Below are 20,460 nucleotides of genomic sequence, written 5' to 3'. Positions count from 1 at the left end.
GTATTGATTAGCTTTCATTGAGTAAATCCAAAAGTTAACTCTCAGATCCCTATAAAACATAATTATTTACTTCCCATGCTATGCACATACTCAGATTTTGCTTGGTCTTTTCAGGTTAATACAGTACACTTCCTCATCCACAATAAATAAATAGCTAATATGATCATCTAAATCCAACATCTTAAAGTTCTTACACTTAGTTTAGAAGTTATAGAATATTTATTTGCAGGTTCCAAATGCCAGAACAGGGTTATAACACTTCTTTCATGGAAGTGCTGCTTATTTTATTGAAGGTCCTATATAGATACAGAAATTCAAATTTTCAAAGCCTTAGTCATATTTTATGATGAAAAAAAAATAGAGAAACATGAAGGAAAAAGAACTAGAAGAATGAACTGAAACCAAAATGCTATTATAAAATTTAATTTAAGAAAGTTACTGGAATATTTTAAAGTGACATATCAGGAAGAAAAAGTAGCAAGTAGCTAGAGCTAGTGAGGCAGTCCCAAAACCTAGGGAGAAAAATCTCCCTAAAAATGATGGATGATTTAATCAGGACAACTAGAATTAAATCAGAAGGAGAGAATGCATACAGGTAGTAAAATATGTCATGCCAAATTCTGGAGCTAGAAAAAAAATGGTTATTGGATTCTTTAATAATAAATGGGATCCTCTAAATATTAAAAGAAACTAATGGACTTTTCCAGTTAGTGGGAAAGACATTCATTAACAATAGCACATTAGCATTCATTAAAAAAAACCTAAGAGATTCTAAAGTTTTAATTTACCTTTTAATATATAAATTTTACTGCAATTTGCCTATCATGTTAACTAGGTCATAGAATACCAGCATTCAAATATTCTTTCATCTTTTTGCAGAATTTCAGTACCTACTGCATATTTTAATAGATCAGTTATGATAAAACAATACTGATGTTCTACAACAAAAATACAACGGCAACAAAATTTTGAAAATTTAAAAGTACCTGGCCCGTACAAACTCAATAGGAATCTGTAGAAAAGCTCCAAAGGGTCAATTGTGTGTTACTGGAAGGTTACATATTACTTTTGTTGCTCTTCTGTTTAGTCAAATTATACATTTGTATACATTTCTTTAAAATATCTGTCATCCTTTTTTGTTTCTGTTTAATTAGTAAGATAGTATTAGGTATACATTCACTATATTATCTAAAGTTTGGATGCTTCCCTTTTTACAACTTTTTTCTTTCCCTGAAATAGGTACAGTTTCAGTGGAATGATCCAAAATGATATTTGACTGCCCTGTTAACTTACCATGGTGCCAACCAAACTCGTACCATATTTCACAAAATATTTCTTATGAGAATATTTGTTTCAGATTTAAAATTAAAAATGACAAATTTTGACCTTTGGAACACAAGGCCTTCTCAGTCAAAATTTTGAATCTTCCCTTCCAGGAAGATGCTAGCTAGTTTTATCTGCTTTTGTTAGAAAGGAGTCTTAATACTCTTTCCTGTACCATCTCCATCAATTCTATTTGAAAGCTATTTTCAACATTTTTCATCAAATAGGAGCTTGTCCATTAGATGGCTTCAAACTGATTTCTCAGATAGAGTTATCTGATATTTAACTAAACAAGAAGAGACAAATTTGGTTTTAGGTTTAGAAATATTGGGCTGGTGTTGTGGCTCAGTGGTGGAGCACTTGCCTCACACACGTGAAAAACGGGGTTTGATCCTCAGCCCCACATAAAAAAATAAACAAAGTTATTTTAAAAATTCCAGAAATATTAATTCATATCTGCTGGGCGTCAAGCATTAATTCAGTGTGATCCCATAATATCTGGGTTTTCCTTTTCATGCTGAACCTAAGTAGAACACAGTTCAGAATCCCTGAGGTAGCTGTGGCTGGCAATGGCCCATCTATGTGGGTGTGCAGAAACTAGCTGGGCCCATCTAGTTTCAGCAGGTAGTTCACAGCTAAGAGTTTTTGCCACACCCCTTTATTTGCCTTCTCAAGCTTTTGCATCACAATGCATGAGTAATCCTGCCCCTTGCCTATGTTTATTTAATCATCCTCATTCCAAGTGTGGTTTGGCCTTTGTTCCTTAATAAATGTTGCTGTAGTGGTGATAACTCAATAACATCTTTGAAATTTAAGTGGTGCATATTTGTAATTGTGATGATATTAAATTTCCTTCCTACCAGTAATATAATGTTTATAGTAAATCAACTCCCTGGTATTTTCTTAATAGATCATTAAATGAAACAGAAAATAGAAGTGGAAATGCAATCTCTAGTAAGAAAAAAAAAAATGACACCTTATTTAAGGAACCAAAGGAGAGTTTTAGGGGAAAACAGATTTCCAAAGAAGTTCTGAAACAAATAACATGGAAAACTAAGTTAAAATGAAGAATGAAACCAAATAAACAGAATTAAAAAAAAAAAAAAAAAACAACCAGGATTCATTTGTCTCTTAAATTAAAATTTATTAGTTGCAAGATTAGTGCCATAAAGGATAATTATCAAGTAGTCCTTATGACTTCTGGTGTGCATTATGTTTTACAAATTCTAATGTTAAAAAGAATTAGATTTTTACACAGAGAATATTAACATGAAACAACAGGTCAGGTGAATAACAGTTTTAAGACATCAGGCAGTTCTATGTAAATATCCAGGTAAACAGATGAAAAATTCCATCTAACCAACATACTAGCCACACAAGTGTGGTATTATAGTAAATGCATGTGTCCTAAGGAATGCATAGTTACTATTTTGTTTTTCCTTTGCTGAAATAATTTCCTGCCTTATACTTTATTGAACATATGCACTAATTATATCATCACCTGTATTGAAATAGTCTCAAAAATGGAGGCTAGGCAAATGTCTGTCAATGAATGAATGGATAAACAAAACCTAATATATATTATATGTAAAAATCTATATAACACATATGCATTATTTATCCTTAAAATGAATCAAATTCTGATACACACTATATAACATAAATATACCTTGAGAATTTTATACTAAGTGAAATAAGCCAGACCCAAAGGATAAATATTGTATGACTGCATTTGTTTGAGGTACCCAGAGCAAAGGCATCACAAGTGAAAATACAATAGTTGGAATTGGGAGGAATGGGGAATTGTTGTGTAACAGGTACAAAGTTTCACTTTAGGACAAAAAAAAAAAATTGCAGAAGTGGATAGTAGTACTGGTCACATGGCAGCATCAACTTTTTTAATGCCACTAAGCTATCTGCTTAAAAACAGTAATGTGGTAAATTCTTTGTTTTATATATTTGACCACAATTAACAAAAGGTTATTAGAAAACTTAAAACACCTTTTAGTCCATTTGGGATCTTATGGGCACTCAGGAACATGGTTAAATCCAACCAAAAATAGTAAAATGAAGCAAATAAATAGTAGGCTAAGGTTAACATCAATCAATATTAAAATAGTTTTTGATCTAATAAAGTTAATCATTTTAATGAGTCACTTTTATGATTTTGTATCAAAATTCTTCAATGTGATATTCTTTTAAAAGAAATATTCGGGTTTTTATATTGTGCACTTTATCTTTGTACTTGTTGACGCTAGACTAACTAATAACATTTTAAATTTTTTTCATAAAGATACTTTTATAAGACATCAAGTGAGAAAATAAAATCAGTAAATTTAGATTGAATTATTTGCTAAGATTTTTAATGATCCAGAAGTCAACTTTCATGTATGCGGCTTATTTTTATCTTACAGATTAAAAGGTAATAATTACTTAGTATAAAATTATGCAAAGGGGTGCTAAGCCATAGTTGGCAGTGCTGCATTGTATGAGAGTAGGCTACATGAGGTTAATGAGCTTAAAAGATAAGAATACTTTTTGCTATGACATATTAAAATTCTAAAACCAAGCTATATAAAAGGTAGGAGATAGCTAATATATTTATTAAATCTCTTAAAAAACATTCTTCAGTACAAATAATATGCCAATGTAAAATTATTGTCTCCCCCCATATTTTAGAAGAACTTATTTTAATATTAAAGTTAAACCAGGTATTTAGAAATTTACATAGAATACCTTCTACCTTATGATATTTCTTCCAGATTCGTTCATAAAGTTTCAAAAGTTTCACACTGCTTAAAAGGTGCAGAGGTGTTATTAGCAAAAATGGTGGAGAAAGAACCCTCCAAAACATTCTCTTCTAACTAGCAAGTTATCAGAATCATCTTTGGCAGAATTCTGCAACTTAGCAAAGACTTGCAAAAATCTAGGGAATCTTTCTTCAAGAAAAAGTGGTTAATCTGAAAAAGAACAGTCAATTTTGTGGCATTTTTATCATGTTCTAGCTATATTCCCTTGCTCTCCAGCTCGGTGGTATCCATGAAAAATAAGTCCACATTCCTGGCACATCTTGACAGCCACTGGAGTTAGTGGAGATGGAACTCTTTCAATGACTTATTCACAAAGATCTGTCCTTATCTGACCTGTTTTAAGTATCCGAAAAAGACCCACCTTATATGGCTGACTTGTGCTCCCAGTGCTAAAGTATTCCTCCCTTATGGAAGATGTGTTTGGAGAGGGTAGTTCTAAGGGCATTTTTCAGAAAAGAATCATGGCTCAGGTATTTTACAATTGTGGAGAGAGAGGGAAGTATTTTACCATTGCTCAGAGAGTTGAGCACTACTGGGGCAAGTAATAGACTAACCAAAACGCTTAAAAGGGAGAACTGAAAAATGAGCTGACTACATGGGCTTTGAAAAGTTCCAACATATTCCTGGGAATATAGAAGCCCACATCCTGGGAAAACCTTATGAGGCCATATGGGTTGTTCATGTCTGACTGACCGTAAGGCTATGCTCAAGCAAGAGGCAAAGGTTTAAGGCAGAGTTGTGAACTGCTAGACTGAGAATGAAAACAGTATCCCAACTTGAATGTACAACCACTCTGCAAAGACTAAGAGGATTTTTTTTATCCAATTACATGTAAATTTCTCCTTAATCATTGGCTGACAACTGTATTAACAAAATAGAGACTTAAGTGGTTATACATGACAAAGAACACAGACTTTATAGAATTATCAGAAAAGTCACTACTCAGACAATAACAAACATAACAAGTGGCAGGAACAAAAACCCCTAGAGAAAAGAGATGGTCTGATTTACGGAATTGTCCAACTGTATTATTTAAAATGTCCAGTTCCCCATAAAACCTTATGAGCCATGCAAAGAAGTAAGAAAATTTAACTCATGCTGAGGGGAAAAAAAAAACCCAATAGAAACTGTCTCCAAAAATCTCAGATGCTGGTTTTGTTCAAGAAAGATGTAAATAAACTATGTTTAGAGAGCTAAATGAAAACCATACTGCAATGTCATAAAATGGCATGAGGATGATCTCTCATTATTAGAATTATAGAAAAAGGACCTAAAAAAATTCTGAACTGGAAAATTATAATTACTGAAATGAAAAATTGACTAGAGGGATTCAATAGCATTTTTGAGCAGGGAGAAGAAAAAAAATCAGCAAAAGAAGATATCAATTGACATTATCTTGTCTGAGGGATAAAAATAAAAACCATTAAAGAAACATGAATAGACCTCAAAGAACTCTGGGACAATATCAAGAGCAACAATAGGATTCCAGAATCAGAGGACAGGAAAAAGGGGCAGCAGAAGAAAAGGTCTGTAGAAGTAGTGGCCAAAAATTTCCCAAATTCAATGAAAATAATAATTTTACACATCCAAGAAACCCAATAAACTCTAAGTAGGAGTCAAAGAGGTCCATACCATGACACAACCAAATCAAACTTCAGAGGAAAAAAAAAAAAGGTGGGGGAAATCTTGAAAACATGACAAAAGAGATTTATCAAGTATGAAGGATTCTCAATAATATTGACAATTGATTACTCATCAGAAACTATGGAAAACAGAAGGCAGTGGAATGGTGTATTCAAAGTGTTTGGGGTGAAGGGAGAACAGAGAAACAAAGGAAATCTTTCAACCAATAATTCTGTATCAGTCAGAACTATCATTTAAAACCTAAGGAGAAAATAAGACATTCCCAGATAAACAGAAACCAATGGAGTTTATCAGCAGAAGTCCAACCCAGCAAGAAAAACTGAAGGGAGTTCTTCAGGCTGAAATGGAGGGATACTAGATAGTAACCCTGATCCACATGAATAAAAAAGTTGTTTAAGTAAGGACAACTACATATGTAATTATAAAAGACAGTGTATTTTTTGTTAGTAATGTTTTCTTCTGATTTCAAAGACAACTGCATTACCCATGCATGATGTGTAAACATGTAATTTTGATAATTAGAGTCTGGAGGAGTAAAAACTCCTATAATACACAGGACAGGAAAAAGGGGCAGAAGAAAATATCTGTAGAAGTAGTGGCCAAAATTTTCCCAAATTCAATGAAAATAATAATTGTATTATAAGTAATAATTATAATAATAATCCTCCAAACTATAATATTTTGACAAAATTGAAACTACTTTGGTATAAACTAGTTTTGAAGCTAATTTGGTATCAATTCAAATTAGATCATCACAAACTAAGATATTAATTGCAAACCCTAAGAAAACCACTAAAAATAGTTTTAAAGATAAAGGAAAAGAAATAACATAGAATTAAAATGTTACTATAGGAAACGTATGTATATAACACAAAGTCAGGTTTACAGGAATGAAAAGACATACAGAAAATAATCGCAAAATTACAGCTACAAATCCTACCTTCTCAGCAATTATACTAAATATAAATTGTTTACGTTTTTTCCAATGAAAAGGCAGAAATTGGCAAAATAGATTTTTAAAGAGACTTATCTATATTCTGAAACTAAGACACAAAGATTTAAGACTCAGTGACACAAACTGAATGTTAAAGGATGGTAAAAGTTACACCTTCTAAACAGTAATCATGAGAACTGGAGAGACTATATACTAGAGAGGCAAAAGAGACTTTAAAACAAAATTTGTTATCACAGATAAAAGGATATCTAATAATGGTAAAAGAATCAATATACCAAGACAATATAAAAGTTACAAATGTTTATGAACCTAACAGCAGAACACAAAATACATGAAGCAAAAACTGACAGCATTGAAGGGATAAAATACAACTGAATAATAATAATAATAATAATAATAATAATAGTTGAGAATTTCAGTACTTTACATTCAACTGGATAGAACAAGTAATCAGAAAATCAAATATGATATAGATGTCTTGCACAAAACCATAAACCATCTATATCAGACATCTATAGAATATTCTGTGCACCTATAAACATCTATAGAACATTTGTAAAATGGCAGCCAAATACATTCTTTTCAAGTGCACTCTCTGGGGTTGACAAAGCAATAAAGCAAGTCTTGATAAGTGTGAAACAATTGACATCAAACACAATATGTTCTTTGGATATAATAGAATGAAGTTTGAAATCCATAGCAGAAGAAAATTTGGAAATCCACTAGTATATGAAATTAAACGATACATTCCTAAATAACCAATGGATCAAAGAGAAAATCATAAGAGAACTTTAAAAACATTTTGGATATTAATGGAGATGAAAAAATATCAAAAATTATGAAATGCAATAACAATAGTACTCAGAAGGAAAAGCGTATCTATATATGCCCACATTAAAAAAGATTAATATCAGTAATTTTCTACTATAAGAAGCTAGAAAAAAAGCAGCCTCCCCAAAAGTAAGCAAAAGAACTCAAATAATAAAGATTAGAATAGAAATAAATGAAATGAATAGTAGAAAATAGTTATGAAAATTAGAAAAATCAAGTTCTTTGAATGATCAACAAAATGAGGACTTTACCTCAACTGACAAAGAACAAAAGAGAACACCCAAATTATTAATATCAGAAATGAAAAAAATGGTCATTACTACCAACTTTAAGAAAATAAAAATTATTACAAGGAAGTATTATGAACAATTAGATGCTAACAAGTTAGATATCAAATGTACAAGTACAAACAATGAATTAATAATTTAAAAAGTTCTGACAAAGAATAGATGGCTTCACTGGTGAATTCTACAAAAGATTAAAGAAAACACCAATTCTTCAAACTCTTCCAAAATATTAAAAAGAATCAAACACTTCCTAGCTCATTCCCAGAGGCCTGTATTACTGTGGTACCAATACCAGAGACATCTCAGGAAAAGAAAAACACAAACTAATATTCTTTATGGATAAAGGTGCAAAATCTTCCAAAAAGTATTAGAAATTGAACTCGGTTTTCTTAAAAGTATTTTTTTTCCAGGACCAGGTAGAATTTATCTGAAGTATGCAAGATTGTTTCAGTACACCTCAATCAATGTAATATACTATACAAAAAGAATAAAGGGAAGGAATGCAAATTCTTATCAGTAGATGCAGAAAGAGTATTTGACAAAATCTAACAATTAAAGAACAAAATATTGGACAACTAGGAATGGAGGGAATCTGGCCCAACCTAATCAAAGGTATCAATTAAAATCCACATCTAACATCTTGTGTAACTGTGAAAAACTTAAAATGTTCCCTCTAAGATCAAGAACAAGGCAAGCATATCTACTCTCAATTCTTCTTTTGAACTTTGTACTGGAGTTCAAGCCAGGGTAATTAGGCAACAATATAAAACAAAAGCAATCCATATGAAAAATGATGATCTGATTTATATCTAGAAACTTCCCACCCAAATCTCATGTTTTAAAAGCATGGTCCCAGTGCAGCAAGGTTCAGAGGTAGTGTTTTTTTGGAAAAGATTGGATGGTGACACTGTAACCTCATCAGTGGATTAATCCATTTCATGGATTAATAATATGAATGGACTGTTTGGTGGTAATTGTGCACAGGTGAAGCATGACTGATAGTAGGAGGTCTTTGAAGGGATGCCTTTGGGGACTATATCTTGTCCTGACTCCTCACTCTCCTTCTCTGCTTCCTGGTTAATATGTGCTTACAGCTTTCCTCCACTGTGCCTTTATACCATGATGTTTCTGTCCTCAGTTCGGCCAACCATGGACTGAACCTCTGGTACCATGAACCAAAATAAATCTTTCCCCCTCTAAGTTGTTTTTATCCGATGTTTTGGTCACAGCATGCAAAACTGAATTAACACAGATGATAAGAGAAATTATGTAAGCAGATGACATTATCTTATAAATAAAACACCCTAAAGAATGATCACACCTGTTAAACACTATTATAGCTAATAAAACAATTTAGCAAAGTTGTAAGATTCAAGACCAATAAAAGACCAATAAAAATTATTTGATTATAGGCTAAATTTTCCCTCCTAATTCCCAAATTCATATTCTAAGGACCTAACTCCTGTATCTCAGAATGTGATGATATTTGGAGATAAGGCTTTATAGAGGACATCAATTAAATTAGATCATTAGGGTGATCTATAAGCCAATCTTACTGGTATCCTTATAAGAAGAGAAAATTTAGACAAAAAGAAAGATTCCAGGAATGGTGGTACACAGAGAAAAGACTACCACATGAATTCATGGAAAGAAGTTGACCATCTGTAAACCAAGGAGACAGGACTCAGAAGGAATGGAACTCAGACATGTTCCTCTTTCACTTCCAGCCTCCAAAAGTGTGGGAAAAAAAATCTGTTGTTTAAGCCACCCAGTCTGTGACATTTTCTTGTGGCAGCCTTAGAAAATTAACTTACTAGTCATTAACACACCAGAAATAAAAATTGAGAAGATTTTATTTTTAATAGCATCAAAAAGAATAAAATATTCAGGAATATGTATAAGAAAAAAGTACAAGACTACTATATTAATACTAAAAACTAAGAGAAAATTTTGAAAGAAATTCAAAAAGACTTAAATAAATGGAAAGAGATATCAAATTCATGGATTAAGAGACTTAATTCTGTTAAGATGACAATAATCCCTACATTAATTTATACATTCAGTGCAATCCTTTCCAAAATTCCAATAACTTTTTGGCAGAAATGGACACGCTGACTCTAAAATTCATAGGAAAATGCAAGAGATTCAGAGTAGCCAAAATAATCTTGAAAAAGAGTAACAAAGTTGCAATATCCAAACTTATTTCAATGCTTACCAAAAAGCTGTGGAAACCAAAAACAGTGGGGAGACAGATAAACTGGTAGGGGAGGCCTGAGAATCTAGGAATAAACCCTAGATGTCGATGGGTAATTGATTTTCAGCCATGATACCAGGATCATTCAGTAGGAAAGCAATAAATTTTCCAACAATTGGCAGAAACAACTCAATATCTCCAGGCAAAAGAATAATTTTGTCACCTTCCTCATAACATATGCAAAATTTCACACAAAATTTACCTAACTGCAAAAGCTAAAACTGTAACATTCTCAGAAGAAAATGGCATAAATCCTTGTGACTTTGGATTAAGCATGGGTTGCTTATAAACATGACATCTAAAGCAAATGAAATCAAAGATAAATATGTGGACTTGGTTGATCAAAAAAAGTTTATTAAAGAAAACTATCAAATGAAAAGTCAATTTACAGAATGAGAGAAAACATTTGCAATTCGTGTATATGAAAAGGGCCTAGCATCTGCAACATATTAAAAAACCCTTACCACTCAACTGAGAAAAGATGAATCTGATTTAAAAGGATAGAGGCCTTGGTTAGACTGTTCTCCAAAGACGTTATACACATGGACAATAAGCACATGAAAAAATAGATGCTCTACATCATTATTTGTTGGAAAGATGCAAATAAAAACCTTAGTAAGATACCACTTCATACCAATTAGGATGCTTATAATTAATTTTCTTTAGAGGAAAACAGTAAATGTTGGCAAGGAAATGGAGAAATTGGAACCACCATATTATTGATGAGAGTGTCAAAAGTTGTAGCTACAATGGAAAATAGTTTCTAATTTCCTCATAAAGGGAGTGTAGAGTAGCTGTTTTTCCTGCATGTCCTCAGAGGTTATACAAGTAGTAGTTGGATGTTCATCAGAGCATAAGTCATCATAGCCAAAAAGTAAGAACAATCCAGATGTCCAACAACTAATGTTCACATTTTTCCCAGAGTATTTATATAGTATGTCCATTCAATGGAATATCTTTTGGAAATAATAAGAAGTAAAATACTGATAACATGCTACAGAATGGCTGTACCGTCAAAGCATTACACTAAACAGAAGTCATACAATACACAAAAGGCCACCTATTCTATGACCCTATTTATATGAAATGTCCAGAATAGGCAAATCCCTCAAACAGAAAAGTAGATTAGTGTTTGCTGTGGGCTGGGAGAAGAGGAGAATGGAGAATGGTCATTGGTGGGCATGGTATTTCCTTTTGGGGTGATGAAAAAGTTTTGGAATCAAATGAAAGTTTTGCTCCTATCATCTAGGGGAATAATAAAACCAATGGATGGTAAACATTTTAGAGTGTGACTCTTAAGCCATGTGCATTGTATCTCAGGAAAACATTCATAGAGATGGAAAAGAGAGGAAACTGAGGACAAAGAAAAAGAAGATTACAAGGTGAGAAAGGAGATGTAGCACAAGCGAGAGGGCTGCAGTGGTTGACCCTGGGTAACTCAGAGCACTCTTGCAGTCACTTAGAAAAACCTAGTGACCAATACCTGAGTAACAGCCTCCACCAGAGGCTCTGCAGAAGCTGACATGAGAAACGAATTTCCTGTGGTTTCTTAAAATTAATTCAGAAAAATCTGGATAACTAAGTCCACAATAAGCATTTGGGCAATTTCCTAAATGCTTCATTATTACGCATTGTACAGCATATTCTTCAACACATTTACTTCATTTTTTAATTCACTAAGTGCATGTCAAACAGTTGCCCATTTTCATTTCTTTTTTTTTCCCCTCCAAATGCAAGAGTTTAACTAGCTTTGAGTCCAATAATTTTGGAACAAGACCTATGTTTCTACTATGCATGGGTGCTACTTAAAAAGAACTAAAAGGTAATACCCTTACCCTTTTTAAGAGTACACTGTTTCATTAATTTTCTTTTGTACTATGTTGAGTTGCTCATTTTTGGACTTTGCTATTTACTAGTCAAAAATCATGTTAGCTTCTTAGTTTCAGAAAGAAGATTATATACATATGTCATTTTATATTGTTGTTAATTTAGTCTAAAAATAAATGTAGCATTGTATGAGGCTAAAAGCCAATAAGTATTCTTGCATATTAAATGTTCCTGTAAAAAAGAGTGTGCTATTAGCTGGTAGGTAAATTTTTTAATGTTCATCTGATTAAAAAAATTACCATGTTCTTAAAATTGTCTACCTAAATCTATAAAGGAAAATCTGAAATATCTATCTGGAACAGTACAATAAATTCCCAGTTGATTTTGAGAGCAGGTCAGCAAGATGAACAAATGAATGTTGTAACTGCATAGTGGAAGTCAAAAAATTAGCCCTATCAAATGAGGAAGGAGAGAAAATGTCACAGACCTAGAGCAAGGTCATAATATTAGAACTGAATCAAAGCAGTTCTCTAATAGTAATTTCCCTTCATCTGATCACAATTGTGTCAAGTTTTAAAAGTCCTGGAAAAATGGGTAAGAATTATTTCCTGAAATAGTTTTAAAAAATTATTTATTTAATTATAATAAATGCAGAGTACTGCACAGGTTATATTTAAGTTGTATCTCAGTTTTTTTTTTGTTTTGTTTTTTTTTAAACCAACTGAGCATACTGTTTTCTTAAGCATCCTGTCAACCAAGTTTTAATTTAGGACAGTTCCTAGGAAATATAACATTGAGTTGGACGTAAGATGAGATGATTAATTGAGAGAGCCTTTAATACATATGTAATTGCATTTGAATGTGTGAAAATACCTCTGAGGGTTGGTAAAGATAAGGGATTGTAAACATGTTTGAAATATGCAGAGATAATAGTTCAAATCCAATGTCTGCTCAAAGTTCTATGTTGTTAAGAATGATCCTGATGTCTGATCTTAAAGGAGAGAATGTCCTGTGAATCCCAGATCTTTGCCTTGGACAAAGAACAAGTATGACACATTTGCAGTTCCTAAGGCATTTGTTCCTTGTGAGATTAGCTCAAATTAAGGCAGTGAGTACATAAACCAGCTATTCTTTTCCTGTCTCTACAGTAAATATAAACAAACTGCACTCCTTACAACACCTCTCTTATATCTGATGAAAGATGATGTAATTTCTTCCACAAAGACCTCTGAATTTGTCACTGTGCAAGCAAATAGACACTTTAAATGTGGTGAAATGTATATGGCAGGCTCTCAAACAATTTAGGCCACAAAGTATACTACTTTAAATTAGCCAGAATTATATGAGTAATTAACTCTTTCCAAAAGGATATATCTTCCTATCTATATTTTCTTTCTTGTGCCTTGATACATGTGAAGACAAAATGCATTTTTACAAATAATTGTTGGTTGACATTTAAAGTAAATTTTATAACCTAAATCTATTAAAATGATAATCTTAGTTCTGAGCACTATATCATCAAGCATGACTGACTTTTCCTCACTTTAATCTTCTCCCATACTTAAGTTTTTTTCTATGTGTGCAACTTTTCAGAATCAGATTAAGACAGAAGTAAAACAATGGAATTAAATAGTACCAGTGAGAAAAAAAAAAAAAAAACAAGACTGTTCAGATTATCTCTGAATTATCATTTGGCTCCATTTCAACTTTTGGCAACAGATTTACACTTACAAAATATATATGGCATCAACCAGGAGGGCAAGGCATCTCTGCCAAAAACATAATAAGGAAATAAACACTGCTAATTTGCACATATAAATAATGAAAGGGAAAAGAAAGAAAATAAGAGTAGGAAGAGGTGAGAATGGGTTTTGTCTCAAAAAGAACACACATTTTTCCTCCCCTTGCTGGGAAGGAAGGGGGAAATATCCCAGGTTAAAAATGGGGTCTTATTAGGTTCCCCATAGTGTTGCCTATCATGGAAACTCGAGTTGTATGGAAGGGTTTAGGGGGAAGTTTTCCACATGGATTCAGGAAGTAATGACTGCAAGGAGAATGAAAGAAAAAAAAAATCAACATCAATTAAAATACAATCAAGCTGTGGTTGGAAAACTTAATCTTAAACAGGTAACTTTACTAAGTACCCAAATTCCTATGTAACATTACCTAGAAGTAAATACACCTGGTGGAGCAGGAATAAAAGAACCAGGTTTCTTAAATATGGTAGGGGTGGGGGGAATCAATTAGTCTGGAGAAAGCTCAGGAGAGAGCAAGTTCTTGGCATGATAAAGGGTTTAGGCATGGCACGTTTATGTGTTTAAATATATACACTAATTGCTCTGAAATAAAGAATAAATTGAGTATCATATTAGGGAAAACATATTATATGTCCACTTCCAATGAGAAAGGCATCCTTTTATGGCATCAAATTCAGAGTAGATTGATGATTTGGACTCAGCTCCAGGGAGTTATGTGACAAGTTAGGGTATCTATTGTTAGCATCCATAAACTCTTCAGAATATTGAATGTCATGGGCAAGAATATGGATCTTTTGAATATAGAACACTAGCAAATGTATAATTTAGTTCTTTCTCTTCAGGAAAAAGCTATTGCTAGGAAATCTTTGAAAAATCTGAAGCACACAGAATCAACTCATCTAATTCACTACTCTGACCCTGTAAGAGTATTACTACAAATTTCTCCACATTTGCCCCCTTGTGGGAAAGAATGCTAAAAGATTGTTTCTCATGGAGGAAGTGAAATTTCGTCCTGATAGTCTGGCTCTAGAACACGTACTTTTAATCAGTAGTGTTTTACTTCTTTCCTTTGAACTTACCTCTTTCAAATGAGGGTAACCTTATGCAAATAAAATGTAAACTGAATGGGGAGGCCTGAATGGGTTAACATTGAAGCAGATCCTGAAGCTGAAATAACAAAAACAAACTAGCGAAGGAAAGCCTGTTAAAGCCCCTGTAGGAAATTCAATGGGCCTCCTGTTCCTTTAAACTCTCGCTTTCGCTCCCGCTGACACTTTACAAAGCCTTGGTGGAAGCAGCAGGACCACGCTACCGCGGGCTATCTTCCACCACCCTCTGCGCGGGTCTGGGGTCCGAAGGGGCCTCTCTGGGTCAGTAACCCAACTGGCTCCGGTTTGCTTTCTTCACACCCCAACCATGGCCCAACAAACCCTCCCGGATGGGAGAGCTGAAATTAACCCTTTAGCGCCCAGGAAGACCCCCGCCAGAGGCGGGTGCCTAGTGGGGCCCTGGTCGGTTGATCCACCCTTCAACCCCCGCCCTTCTGTTCCAAGGAGGCCCGGGAGCCAGGTGGGTGCGGGCGCTGCTGGACTGGCTGCCGAGGGCGCGAGCCGGGTGCCGGATGGCGCCTCGGCAGCGTGGAGATGTAGCCCGCTGCTCCCCTCCTGGCTCCCCCGGTTCAGCTCCTCTCCCGGTGCTCCCGGGAGCCGGCGGCCCGGGGCGCGCGAGGCTGGAGTTGCCCTCTCACTCCCCCTGGCTTTGCTTCCCCAGCTTAATCTGTCGGGGACGACTCTGCCAGTCCCGAGGAAAGTGCAGCCATTGGACAGGTCGGTGCTGGCTGCTGGTTTGGGGAGGAAGGTGGGAGAAGCCTGGAGGAGCGAGGGGGAGGGCGGAGGGCGGAGGGAGGAGGGTGCAGCCGCAGATCTGGCAAATTGCGAGCTGCCTTCCCTCCCTGAAGTGTGGAGCAGGAGCGCGGTGGTGGCGGCGCCTCCTCCTCCTCCGCCACCAAACTCCCGGGCGGCGGGGATTTGGGGCCACCTCCTCCTCAGCCTGGAGGAAACCTCTCCTGAGGTTTCAGCCTGACTTCCCCCCCCACCCCATTTTCTTTCTTCTTCCTCTTTTTAAAAACACACATCCCCCCCCCCCCCCCCACTCCTGGCTTCAGATCTCAGGCTGCAGCAGCCCGAACCTTCCCAGGGCTCAGCTCTTTGGGGCTGCCCATCCCTCCGGCTGCCAGGAAGGACGCGCGCCCAGCTTTGGGCGAAGAAAAGAAGAAAAACTTGTCGGAGGGGTTTCGCCAACCCACAGTAACCCCCTTCCCACAAACCTAAACCTCCCACCGGGGCCATCCCAAGACGGGAAAGTTCCTTCGGAGCCGACAGTTCTCTTGGATTTGGAGGAGGCACCCGCGTTGGCTGTGGAATTAGATCTGTTTTGAATCCAGTGGAGCGCATCGCAGGGGCTAGGAAGTCACCGTCTGCCGGCACCCGGGTGGCGCTGCCTGTGTGGAACAGAGAGTTTGAGAGGTCTGGCTGCCCATAGCGTTTCCAACCCGCAGTTGTTCTGTGTCCGGTGAGAGCTGCGAGGGTGGCAAGTTGCAACAGAGACCCAGAGGTCCGGAGAGGGCTGCGCTCCCTTTTGCATTCCCTGGTTATTTTCGGTTCCTGACTGTGAAGTCCCATCGAAATTACAAAGGCCTCCAAATCCTACGGAGACCTATCCACAGCGCTCCGCAGCGTCGCCCCATCCCCACGGGGAGCCCAGGAGCCCAGGGCACTGGGGAAGGACTGGCGGGGCGGGGGAGAGAGGTCTTGGCAACGGCATGGCGAGGTTCCGGCGGGCCGAGCTGGCCGCTGCAGGAGTTGTGTTACTTTGCCACTTTTTAACCGACCGATTCCAGTTCGCTGAAGGGGAAGCTGGCAATCAAATGAATGGTAAGATGCACTTTCGCTTGTTGATTTTGTGCAAGCTTAAGACCTTTCCGGCACCCCCCATTCTCAGCCCACTCCCACCTCATCTCTCCGCCCTTGGGAAAGTTATTGCAGTTGGTCTTCTGGTAAACTTGAGCTCCCCAAATGGGGAGAAGGTCGACGAGAGAAGAAGGATAGGGGCTGTGGGCTTTCTAGAGGCTTTCTGCTTACTTCACCTGGGCGATAGGGGGTGATACTCTCTCCCACAAGCAACCCAGAAAGAACCCCGGGATAACCTCTGATGGATTCCTCTACCAGGAACTGGCACCCGGGGCTGTCTACTCTCTTCTTCTTCCCTGTTGCTCAGTTATAGTAAATGAGAGCGTGGTGGAGGTGGTTGGGGGATGTTGTGACAGCCAGAGATTGCAGGTCTCCCATTCGCAGGATAAAATTTTATGTAGCTCCTTGTTGCTCTCCCAGGCAGTACCCACTACCTACCTACCTACCTACCTCTGGCCATCTGGGGCTGCGCAGGCGCAGGAAGTGGGGTGGGGTTGGTGCTGCCAGTCTCAGAGGTGGGGAGAGCCGGGAAAGGTGGGGTGGGCAAGTTTCTGGAGATCAACTCCTGGCTCCATTGTCCTCTGCCTGTCTGCTTTGCAAACAGGCCTGAACATGTTGGAGGGTGACTGGGGAGCCAAGGGGTTACTCTGACTGCCCAGACATTGCCCCAGCCAGGAGCCCAGGCCTTAGCATCCTCCCAGTGCCAGTGTCTACTCCTCTGGTGATGGTTCCTGCCAGGTGCCTGACCGCGCCCCCAGGGCCAGGACACTGCTGGAAGCCAGGGCTGCTTCCCTGAACCCTGCCCACTGTGAACAGTAGCCTGCTCCCCACTTCTGCTCTTCAGAGAAGAAAGTGAAGAAACAAATAGGCACAGAGACCTTGACAGACATTTGTAAACTTGTGTAGACTTCTAGAAGAAATGATGGGTGGGCGGAAACACTTGGAAGGAAAATAAAAAAAGAAATGGAACTTTCTGGTTAGGATAATCAGTTTCATTCTATTTTGCTGTGTGTGTGTATGTGCTTCATTTTGAGGTAGCGAGAATGGTAAATGATTCCTCAGAAAGTAAGTCTGTGTCTCCAGTCCTCAAACATGAGTCATAGATGGAAGGCTAGGGAGACTACCTGGGGATTCCAGGTGAGAATAAATCCTGAAGGAAGTCCTGGAAAAGAGTCCAAACACTAGGTCTGTCCCTGATATGGATTTTTCTAGAGAAAGCACAAATACTTTCTCTGTGCTCTTATTTTTGATTGGAGGGATGTGTATGACAGGGGACTTTCAGGGGTTTGGGAAATGTGTTGACCACACCTATAGATCTGAGAAAAAATGCAAAATTTCCTGGCTGTTGATTTGTTCTATACTAATGGGCATGAGTCCTTCTTGACTATGAATGATTTATATCAGTAGACCCTACCTTCTGTTTATTTCTCTGGTACATTTCATTGGTTGAAAAAAATAATAATACTTTTCCCTCTCCAGGAAAGGACATGTTTGTAACAAAGGAGCAACAGTAATTTTCATTGGCATATTCATGGAATAAATAAGTGGCTCAAGAAAGAAATTTTACAAAGGAGGTTAAGAGAGGTGTGCGTGCCAAAATGCATCACAAATTGTTTATTTAAAAACTTTTTTGGCACCAGGAGTAAATTATGCATTTACAGTACAAGAATAAAAGAAAGTTCAGCAAATATTTATATTTTCCTGAACTTTCGGAAATTAATAATTTTGAGAATAGAATGAACACACACACACACACACACACACACACAATTTGCTATTCCAAGTTCTTAAATTGAGGATGAAATTCACTCTACTCTAAAACTGGGCAAGCATTTAAAAGCTTTAGCGCTTGTGTATATAAAATACCTAAGTTGGCAACATGATTGTACCAGTATTTTAAATTAAATCAATAATTCTGAAGGAAATCTGCTCTTAGAAACCCATAGGTTTTTGGGATTGAGTAAAAAAGTAGTTTTAAATTTCTTGGTAATGTTTTGAGACTTTATTATAATCTGAAATAGTTTCTTTCCTGGTCATCAGTCGACATGGAGTTTTATGAAATAATCTTGGAATTAAATGGTTAGCCTACCGAATATATAAAATATAGCAAGGTGAAACAGTAGGAAAATTATAGTTCCCATCATAAAATAACCTATCTAAAAGTTCAACCCCAGGGAAAAACTCCAACAGTCTTGAAATTTGGCATGTAGTGATCAGGATCTTTATTACAGACATTTTGGCACAGGAAAAACATCTGATTTCATAACAGGGACATTTTATTATGCATTACTTTTGGAAATGTTGCAGTAGATTTTATTGCCACCAGAGGGCAGAGAAACTGCTAATTTCTTCTATTCTTCCTCTAATGTTTCCTTGTTCTAGAGGCAAATAGATTATGTTTAACACATCTTGAATACCTATTTTAGCTACTCTTTTTCAGGTTGAACATTTTCTATTATTTTTTTTTGCTTTCCTTAAAAATCAAACAATTTAGTTTGAAATATTATGAATTTGTAGAGTTTTCTATGAAAGTGTCCCTGTTAGACATATAACTAGTTTAAAGTTTCTGTTTGCAGATATACCTGGAGCAAATAATACAGGAAGGGTTAATTCAAGTGAATAATTCCTATGAAATTAACATAATTCAGACTATTGGACAAATGAAAGGTTAATTATTTTACCTATTGAAGGACTTGTTACTGCATACAAAAAATAATTAAAATATGAAATATAGGACTTTTTTCCTTTAGAAAATAATACAAATTGCAGCCTAAGTTTGGGTAACTTTGAATTGAAGCATAAATGTGACTAGAACATTTACATCAGAGATAAGGTTTTCATTCATGGACATCTTCATGGAGGTTTGGAATTATTAAAATCAGTAATTTGCCCATTTGTTAAGTTTGATCTTCAGAGTTAGACTTTTATCAGAGAGAATGTATTTGAATAACACTTAGCAATAGAAGATATTGATATGTTTCAAACACTTCCTGTTCCAAAACCAGTATGGTTTTTAAGAGGAGTGAATTGATTTAACAACTATACTCATGAGATCTAAAGTGTTAAACTGTTAAACTGCCCCCCCCCCCAACTTCAAGGCCATGACCATATGGCCACAACCACTTCCCTACCCTATCCCCCTGCATATGCTTTAGCATTCTCACCAAATGTTGAAGTGTGTACCATGTGTTCCTTCCCACCTTCTTACCATTGCTTTTGTTCTTCCTTCTCTGATTCCATCTCTGTCCATCCATCCCTCCATCCATCTTCTTTTTCTTACAGGCTTATCTCAAGTGACGCCCTCCACAAAAGGACTGTTGTCTAGTGCCCTTTCTTTGAGCCACTTTAAGGAACTCTGGTGATGCTTTTGATAGTGCAGGGTTTTCTTTTCTTTCCAATTCTGCATCTCTTTTATATATTCTATTAGACCAGACCTCACATTCTTGAGGTCAGGGTCTATTGTCATTCATTTCTGAAGCTGCTCAGGCATCTACCATGTAGGCTTAGGCATGCAATAAATAGTTGTGGAACTGAATGGAACTGAATAGACCTATAGTTCAAGCTGGATTATTGCTTTAAATGCCACTTTGGGGTACCTTTAAAAAAAATCTTCACCCTATGATTTTTCCATTCATAAAAATGAGTATAGAGACTAGCTTATTGAATAGTAGTTTACAAACCAGAGCACAGGATCCAGGGATGTACCAAACTGTCCTAATGCTTTTGGTGAGTAGATTTTTACCTTTTACCTATTATTATAGGTAGGACTTTCAAAAAGTTCATTTCACTCTTCTCCTATACTG

At 36.5% G+C, this 20,460-nt stretch overlaps 1 protein-coding gene across 1 annotated transcript in view; it reads left to right on the top strand.

Moving 5' to 3' along the window:
* The first annotated feature begins 16,490 nt into the window (after positions 1 to 16,490).
* Positions 16,491 to 20,460, top strand: part of Plxdc2 (plexin domain containing 2) — a 420,433-nt gene continuing 416,463 nt past the window's right edge. Inside the window, exon 1 of the mRNA XM_046423047.2 lies at positions 16,491 to 16,621. Within this exon, the coding sequence (XP_046279003.1) occupies positions 16,510 to 16,621 (112 nt within the window). The 5' untranslated portion in view covers positions 16,491 to 16,509. The remainder of the gene's footprint in view (positions 16,622 to 20,460) is intronic.

This window comes from Marmota monax, unplaced genomic scaffold (genome assembly GCF_021218885.2).
Source record: "Marmota monax isolate L192 unplaced genomic scaffold, Marmota_monax_Labrador192_F-V1.1 WCK01_AAM20220418_F8-fsc00098, whole genome shotgun sequence".
In the NCBI taxonomy this organism is placed as follows: Eukaryota; Metazoa; Chordata; class Mammalia; order Rodentia; family Sciuridae; genus Marmota; species Marmota monax.
The sequence above is the reverse complement of the archived record's forward strand: the minus strand, read 5'-3'. Positions and strand labels throughout refer to the sequence as shown.